Below are 8756 nucleotides of genomic sequence, written 5' to 3'. Positions count from 1 at the left end.
GTATATATATATATATGTGTATATGTATAAATATATATATATATATATATATATATATATATTTATTAGGAGGAGACAGCATACAAAAGAGACAGCAGGAGTTTCACAAGGAGACAGACAGAGACATCAAAAGCAAAAAGTAGGCAGAGGATAGAGGCCCTGTCTCTTCAGCTGCAGCAGCAGCAGCAGCAGCAGCTGCTGCTGCTGCTGCTGCTGCTGTTGCTGCTGCACTTTTCTTGTCCTCAGCAGCAACAGCAGCAGCAGCAGCAACACCAACAGCAGCAGAATAATAATAATTTATTATGACGTCTGCTGTTTACATACAGCAGAAGGTAAGTCTTCTCTTAACCCTCAGCAGCAACCCTAAAGCCTAAACCCTAAACCCTAAACCCTCATCGGCAAGTATAGAGAACAACAAATACAGCACCAGCAGCAGGACTACCAGCAGCAAACAGCAGCAGCAGCAGCAGCAGAAAGAGAATCGGCAGCAGCAGCAGCAGCAACAGCAGCAGCAGCAGCAGCAGCAGACTCTTATGGCGTTTGTCTTTACAGTGTTTATACAGTTAGAATCTGCAGGAGTTTGTTTATTATATTTTTGTTTTAATTGAGTAATTGCTGCTTAATATACAAAACAAAAACAAAAGAAAGAAGAGATATTTGCGGTGTACGCCCAACGCTCATTTTGTGCTGTGTTTATTTCTTTGTTAATAAATTTTATCTTTTAAAGCAGCTCTTTTATAATTAAAAACCCTAGAAGTTCTTTCTTGAGACGTGTATATACACCCTAACAGCAACAGCAGCAAGAGCAGCAACAGCAGCAGCAGCTGCTGCTGCTGCTGCTGCTGTTGCGAGTCTGCAGACAGCAGCAGCAGTGAAGGCATGCAGGGGCTTTTTGTGCTGCTGTTTGTAATTTTTGATGAATTCTATTTGATAGTTTTGTTTGTTTTATTGTTTATTTTCTTTCGTCTGCATGCACAGATCCTTTTGCTGTTAAGGAGCTGCGTATACACCTCAGCGACAGCTGCTGCTTGCTATTCAAGGCGGAGCCTGCTCTTATTGATTTAAGAAGTACGTCTTTAATATGAAAATATAATTACTCAGTTTATTAGAGACACAAAGAAGACTCTAAATAGAAGCTGCTGCACCCACAGCAGCAGCAGCAGCAGCAGCAACAACGGGGCAGCAGCAGCAGCAGCAGCAGCAGCAGGAAGAGCAGCAGCAGCAGCAGCAACAGCAGCAGCAAAAGGATTCTTTTTTATCTGTTTCTGGTTGCTGCTGCGGTGTGTCTGTCTCTATAGAAGCAGCAGTATCACTGGTTTGTTTTTATCTATGCTCTATTGTCTTTCTGTGCAGGCTAGGCTATACCTCCTAAACCCTAAACCCTAAACCCTAAACCCTAAACCCTAAGCCCTAAGTGGTGTTATCAGGTGTCTGTACACCCCATTAGAAATGGCGTTGGTGTCATCTGGGGCGTCAGTGGGGCGCTGCGAAGCCTCGAAGCCCAGCAGCCGCAGCAGCTGCAGCAGCAGCAGCAGCAGCAGCAACAGCAGCAGCAGCAGCAGCAGTCTACCTACTCCTTCTGCTGCTCAAGCTCTTCTTGCTTTGCTGCAAGAAGAAGATGAAGCAATTCAAGAGGCTGCGCTGCTGCAGCTAAATAAGCTGGTCGATGTTCATTGGGTCGAACTCGCAGACGCCCTGCCTGAGCTGTATGCCGATTTAATTAATTAATTAATTAATTAATTAATTAATTTATTTATTTATTTGTTTTGTTTTGTTGTTTATTCAAAGTGTTTATTTGCTTTAATTGTTCTTTTGTTTGTTTGATTCTCTATTTATTTATCTATTTATTTATTTATCTTGTGTTTATCTGTTTAATTTATGTATTTTATCTACCTATTTATTCATTCAGTCTATTTAGGGTTTAGGGCTTAGGGTTTAGGGTTTAGGGTTTAGGGTTTAGGGTTTATGCATTCCGCCCCTGTACTTTCTTCTTTTACCTCTTTGCCGGTTGGTGTATTTTAATTTAATTTAATTTAATTTAATTTAATTAATTTATTATTATTTATTGCTCATTTATTATTTATTTATTTATTTATTTATCTATTTATTTATTTGTTTATTTAATTTGGCCTGCTGCCTCTGCTAACAGATCCTGTTGAAGCCGTTCCAGTTGTTTGCTGCTGTTGTTTATAATTAATTTATTATTTATTATTTATTATTTATTATTTATTATTTATTATTTATTATTATTATTTACTGTTGATTATCTATTATTTATTAATTAAGTATATTATTTATTATCTATTATTTATTATTTATTATTATTTATTTATTAATTATTATTTATTTATTTATTAATTATTATTAATTATTAATTATTAAATATTAATTATTAATTATTAATTATTAGTTATTAATTATTAATTATTAATTATTAATTATTTATCGTTTATTATTAATTGTTTATTATTGTTGCTCAGGGAGGCGTTAGTTGAAGACGAGGGTTTTAAAAGCCGTTCGTTAGCTGCGACGATCTGCAGCAAGGTTTATTTTTACTTGGGTTGTTCAGCAGATGCGCTGCGTCTCGCTCTGCTGTCTGATGAGTGGTTAAGCATTACAGACGCATCTCTTTATAAGCAAACTATACTCTGTACGCATACCCTGCTCCTGATGCTGATGCTGATGCTGCTGTTGCTGCTGATGCGGCTGTTGCTGCTGATGCTGCTGATGCTGCTGCTGATGCTGCTGCTGCTGATGCGGCTGTTGCTGATGATGCTGCTGATGCTAGTGGTTGTGGTTGTGGTGGTGGTGCTGCTGCTGTTGCTGCTGCTGTTGTACATCAGCAGCAAACCCTAAATCATGAAGAGCACTTCCGCCCCTGTTTACAAAGGGTTTAGGGTTTAGGGTTTAGGGTTTAGGGTTTAGGGTTTGGGTGTCTGTACAGCTGAGTGCGTGGATGAGTATATTCGATACAGAAATGAGGTGTATGCAGCAGAACAAGCAGCAAAGGCAGCAGGGGCAGCAGCAGGACCAGCAGCAGCAGCAGCAGCTGCAGCAGCAGCTGCAGTAACAACAGCAGCAGCAACAGCAGCAGAGACCCCTCCAAGAGAAGCGGGAGATACAGCAGCGCTGCTGAACGGTGTAGCTTTGAAATCAGGTATGCTGCTGTTGCTGCTGCTGTTGCTGTTGCTGCTGCTGTTGCTGTTGCTGCTGTTGCTGCTGGGAGGCCTGTTACATTGCTGCTGCTGTTATTTGTGCTGCTGCTTCGTAAGAGAGGCATGGAGGCGTTTGTTTGCTGCTGCTGCTGCTGGTGCTGCTGTTATTTATGCTGCTGCAGTCGTAGGAGGCGAAGGAGCCGTTGTTGGTGATGTGGCTGCTGCTGCTGCTGCTGCAGCAGCAGCAGCAGCAGCAGGAACAGCAGCGGGAACAGCAGCAGCAGCAGCTCCGAGTGCTTTTCATGCAGCAGTAGAGAAGGTGGTGCTGCAGCAGCTGAGAGCAGCAGCCGGTACACCTGCTGCTGCACATTCGCTAGGAATTGCTTTAGATTGTAAAAGACTAGAAGAAGTAAAGCTGCTGCTGCTGCAGGCCCCAGATAAGATCGCTCTCCTCAACGTAAACCCTAAACCCTAAACCCTAAACCCTCACAAACCCTAGTCCCTCATAAACCCTAAACCTTGAACCCTCACAAGCTCTTACACACCCTAAACCCTCAGAAAACCTAAACCCTAAACCCTCACAAACCCTAAACCCTTATAACGCTAAACCCTAAACCCTCACAAACACCGCAATACCCGACGCAGAATACTAAAAACCCTAAACCCTAAACCCTCCCATCCGTTCTCAGCAGCCCTTTAAGCCCTAAACCCTAAACCCTCGCCTTGCATCGAAACCTTCAGGTCTGGGGTATGAGATTTTTGCGAAGCGTAGGAGCGAATATTTTTGACGAGGGTTTAGGGTTTAGGGTTTAGGGTTTAGGGTTTAGGGTTTGTGTGCGCAGCATTTGTCTTCGAATTTGCATGCGCTGATTCCTCTAAAGTCATTTAGAGCAGAGGTGCTGCAGCTTTTAATTGAGGTGTATATGGAGGTGCTTTCGACTGGTGAAAGCGAGCAGCAGCAACCTGAGGTGTATAGGCAGGTCTGCCGCTGTTTGCTGCTGCAAGGAGACACAGCAGCAGCAGCAAAAATATTACACAAGTTCCTTACATGCCCCCCGACACAAACCCTTCCTAAACCCCAGCTCCTTGCTTATCAAATCGCGTTCGATCTCATCGATCTCGGTAAGGGTTTAGGGTTTACGGTTTACGGTTTAGGGTTTAAGGTTGAGGGCTTTTGCGTCTGGGGCTTGGCTCTTAGGGTTTAGGGTTTAGGGTTTAGGGTTTTAGGGTTTAGGGTTTAGGTTTTAGGGTTTAGGTTTTAGGATTTAGGATTTAGGGTTTAGGGTTTAGGGTTTAGGGTTTAGGGTTTTCGGGTGTCTGCAGAGATCCCCCGGCAAATGGAGTCTCTCTTGGGGCATCCGCTGCTGAGCCTTCCTCTCACTGAGGAGGAGCAGCAGCAGAAGCAGCAGCAGCAGCAGCAGCAGCAGCAGCAGGAGTCGGCTCAGGAGGATGGAGCAGCAGCAGCAACGACAACAACAGCTATCGTTGAAGCAGCAGCAGCAGCAACAGCAGCAGAAGAGACAGCAGAGACTTCCGCAGCAGCAGCTGCTGCTGCATTTGCTGCTGCTGAAGCAGCAGAGAAAAGAGCAGCAGAATCTTCTGACGCCTTTACACGCAAAGTGCGCTTTGGGGTTTAGGGTTTAGGGTCTAGGGTTTAGGGGGTTTATCTCCTTCGGTCTCTGTCGTCTCTTCATCCGTTTACTTCCTGTTTTAAGGGCTTTCAGGGTTTAGGGTTTAGGGTTTAGGGTTTACTGTTTAGCGGTTTTAGGGTTTGAGGTTTCTCAGCGGTTTTCTACGTTGTTTAGGGGTTTAGGGGTTTGGGGTTTAGGGTTTAGGGTTTAGGGTTTAGGGTTTTGAGGGTTTAGGGTTTAGGATTTAGGGTTTAGGGTTTTAAGGGTTTAGGGTTTTGAGGGTTTAGGGTTTAGGGTTTGAGGGTTTGTGCAGCTGGCGGTCTTGCGAAGTATTTTAAGCGGCCGGTCTACGCTTGAACTGCGTTTAGAGGTTTTAAACAGAAAATCGCAGACAGATTTTCAGTTGTTAGATCTCTACAAGGTCTCTAAACCCTAAACCCTAAACCCTGATAAACACTTGCTAGACCTAAACCCTAAACCCTTAACATTGAATACCTCCAATATATATATATATATATATATATATATATATATGTATCTTTTAAAGTCGTTGTTTAGAGGGGATCATGAGATAAATAGAATTAGAGTTTATATATATATATATATATATGCTTATTAGGGTTTAGGGTTTTGTGTGTGTTTTAGGTTTCAATCGATGGTCGTCAGTCTCTGCTGCATCAGGGTTTGCTGCTGCTGCATGCACTGCAGCAGAGCTGCACCGGCTGCGATTTGTTTCTTCGTAAAAACCTCGACTGGGTTCGACGTGCTGTCAGCTGGGGCAAGTTCTCAGCGACTGCGTCCATCGGTGTTGTTCACAGAGTAAGCAACTTCATTAGGGTTTGCTGTTAGGGTTTGCTGTTAGGGTTTGGTGTTAGGGTTTGTTGTTTGGGTTTGGTGTTAGGGTTTGGTGTTAGGGTTTATTAGGGTTTATTAGGGTTTATGAGGGTTTATTAGGGTTTATTAGGGTTTACTAGGGTTTTTCAGGGTTTATTAGGGTTTACTAGGGTTTGTTGTTAGGGTTTATCAGGGTTTATTAGGGTTTATTAGGGTTTATTAGGGTTTATTAGGGTTTATGAGGGTTTATTAGGGTTTATGAGGGTTTGTGAGGGTTTTTAGGGTGTATTAGGGTTTAGGGTTTAGGGGTTCTTGCTATTATTAGGGTTTGCTGTTATTATTAGGGTTTTGTGTTTTTGTTGGGGTTTATTATTAGAGTTTGTTGCTAGGGTTTATTGTTAGGGTTTATTGTTAGGGTTTATTTTTAGGGTTTATTGCTAGGGTTTGTGTTGAGGGTTTATTGTTGTTTGTTAGGGTTTAGGGTTTAGGGTTTAGGGTTTAGGGTTTAGGGTTTAGGGTTTAGGGTTTGCTTGGTGCGTGCGTTTGGTGCTGTTTGTTGTTTTACTTGTGCATTTTTGCTGATTGATTGATTTATTTTATTTTATTTATTTTATTTTAAAGTATTTATATTTAAATTAATATATTTTATATTAATTTGTTTATTTTAAATGTTAGTTTCGTGCTTTGTTTTTCTTAGGGTAATGTAGGCTCAAGTTTGAGTGTCTTGGGTCCCTATCTTCCTGCTGCTGCTGCTGCTGCTGCTGCTGCTGCTGGTGCTGGTGCTGCTGCTGGTGGTGCTGGCGGTGCAGCAGGAGTCGGTGGTGGGGCTTCTTCAGCAACATCATCAGCAGCATCATCAGCAGCATCAGCAGCAGCAGCAGCAGCAGCAGCAGCAGCAGGAGGGGGTGGTGCAGCAGCAGAAGGAGGGGCACTCTTTGGTTTAGGCTTATTACATTGCGGTGCTCGTAGTCCTCTTATTCGCTTTCTGCTGCTTTCTTCTTTAAAAGAAGCAAACAATGCAGCTAAAGAACCCCTTCTTCATGGAGGAGCACTTGGATTAAGTCTTGTTTGTCTAGGACATCATGATGATACAGGTTAGGGTTTAGGGTTTAGGGTTTAGGGTTTAGGGTTTTAGGGTTTGGGGTTTAGGGTTTAGGGTTTGGGGTTAGCAATGCAACAAAATAATTCTTACTTCATTGACGGGCCCTTGGATTGAGTCTTGTATGCCGAGGGATTAGGGTTTTGGATTTAGGGTTTAGGGTTTAGGGTTTAGGGTTTAGGGTTTGGTTGCAGCAGTTGATAATAATGGCGGCTGTGTGTTTGTATTTCTCTTTCTTTCTTTATCTACTTATTTGGATTTTAATTATTAATTTATAATTTATTAATTTATATTTAATATTATTTATTTAATATTATTTATTATTAAGCAGAGGCTTACGAGGTGCTTCTCTCTGTGCTGTATGAATTAGTTTGTTTGTACAATTCTCAGCTTTTATATATAATTATATTTATTTGCGCAGGCTGATGAGTTGATAGAGCAGTGTTTAGGAGAAGCTGATCCTTTAATTCGCTATGGTGGGGCCTACGCTATTGGCCTTGCATACTGCAACACCGGAAAGGTAGGGTTTAGGGTTTAGGGTTTAGGGTTTAGGGTTTGTGTTTCTTTTTGGCTCACTCTGCATAAATCTTTGTTTAATATTTTTATTATATTTATATTTGTAAAAGAATATATATTTACAGTTGCCCTCATGTAAATACGTGTTTATATTTACTTGTGTATATATATATATATATATTTTATATATATATAATATATATTATATATGTATATTTATATTATACTTATATATATATATATATATATGTCTAAGCCCTATTTGTGTATATGCATACAGACCTGTATATAATATATAATAATATATAATAATATAATAATATAATAATAATAATAATAATTGTTATTATACTTATTATTACTGTGTCCGACTAATGCCTTTGGCGGTTTTAATTAATTAATTATTAGCTTATTTATTTATTTATTTATCTATTTATTTATTTATTTATTTATTTATTTATACAGGAGACAGCAGTAAAGAGGCTGCTGCATTTGGCTGTCTCCGATGTCAGCGACGACGTGAGAAGAGCAGCAGTGTTATCTCTTTCTTTTGTTTTATGCTCTCATAGAGAAGAAGTAAACCCTAAACCCTAATTAACCCTAAACCCTAATCTAAACCCTAAACCCTAAACCCTAGTTCCTGAGTAACCCTAAACCCTAATCGCAAAACCCTACGCAGCAGTGCTCTGTTGTCTCTTTCTTCTGTTGTATGCTCGCATAGAGAAGAAGTAAACCCTAAACCCTAAACCCTAAACAAGTCTAAACACTTCTAAACCCTAAACAAGGGGTAGTAGGAAGTATTTTGCTTTCGCTCAGATCTTTTGATTTTGTTTAGGGTTTAGGGTTTAGGGTTTAGGGTTTTTGTAAGGATGTGTTTGTTAATTATTTGAGTGTCTCTCTAGACCATCCTGGGCAAGGTAAAGCGCTTTTCCGAGGATTTAGGGTTTAGGGTTTACGGTTTAGGGTTTAGGGTTTAGGGTTTAGGGTTTGTGTGTGTTTGCAGCTTCTACGGATCCTTGTGCTGCTGTGCAGCAGCTATAATGCACACGTAAGATTTGCTGCTGCTGTTGCTGTAGGAGTTGCGTTTGCTGCTCGCGGGAACAGAGAAGCAGAAGAAGTTTTAAATAGACTTACAGCTGATGCTGTAGACTTTGTTAGACAAGGTGAACGTACACCCCAAAACCCTAAACCCTAAACCCTAAACCCTTATCACATACCTGCATTAACATAAACGCAGAAGCAGCAATATTTACATGCATACAAATAATAATAAAAAGAAATATATTTATTTTATTTATTAAAACAAATAAAATAAATAAAATAATTAATTAATTAATTACCTCAATATAAACAAATTAAAAAAAGAGAGCAGATAATAAAACACAGAGAGATAGACGCGGATTGATAAAAAATAAATATGTAAATAAATATAAATAAATATAAATATAAAAATAAATATTAATAAATATTAATAAATATAAATATAAATAAATATTAATAAATATAAATATAAACATGTAA

At 40.1% G+C, this 8756-nt stretch overlaps 1 protein-coding gene across 1 annotated transcript; it reads left to right on the top strand.

The window, feature by feature from the left end:
* Positions 1 to 1449: 1449 nt before the first annotated feature.
* Positions 1450 to 8276, top strand: EAH_00056080 (26S proteasome non-ATPase regulatory subunit 1, putative; the record flags this gene model as incomplete). The annotated part of the gene is made up of 14 exons (XM_013393827.1): positions 1450 to 1706; positions 2481 to 2650; positions 2945 to 3157; positions 3338 to 3612; positions 3998 to 4277; positions 4479 to 4774; positions 5100 to 5207; positions 5432 to 5605; positions 6318 to 6714; positions 6914 to 6942; positions 7141 to 7239; positions 7701 to 7754; positions 8104 to 8152; positions 8239 to 8276. 14 exons carry the CDS (start codon positions 1450 to 1452, stop codon positions 8274 to 8276), a joined length of 2439 nt encoding a protein of 812 aa, XP_013249281.1.
* Between the last annotated feature and the right edge of the window lie 480 nt (positions 8277 to 8756).

This window comes from Eimeria acervulina, genomic scaffold (assembly GCF_000499425.1).
Source record: "Eimeria acervulina Houghton genomic scaffold, Eah_scaff1135, whole genome shotgun sequence".
NCBI lineage: Eukaryota > Apicomplexa > Conoidasida > Eucoccidiorida > Eimeriidae > Eimeria > Eimeria acervulina.
The sequence above is the reverse complement of the archived record's forward strand: the minus strand, read 5'-3'. Positions and strand labels throughout refer to the sequence as shown.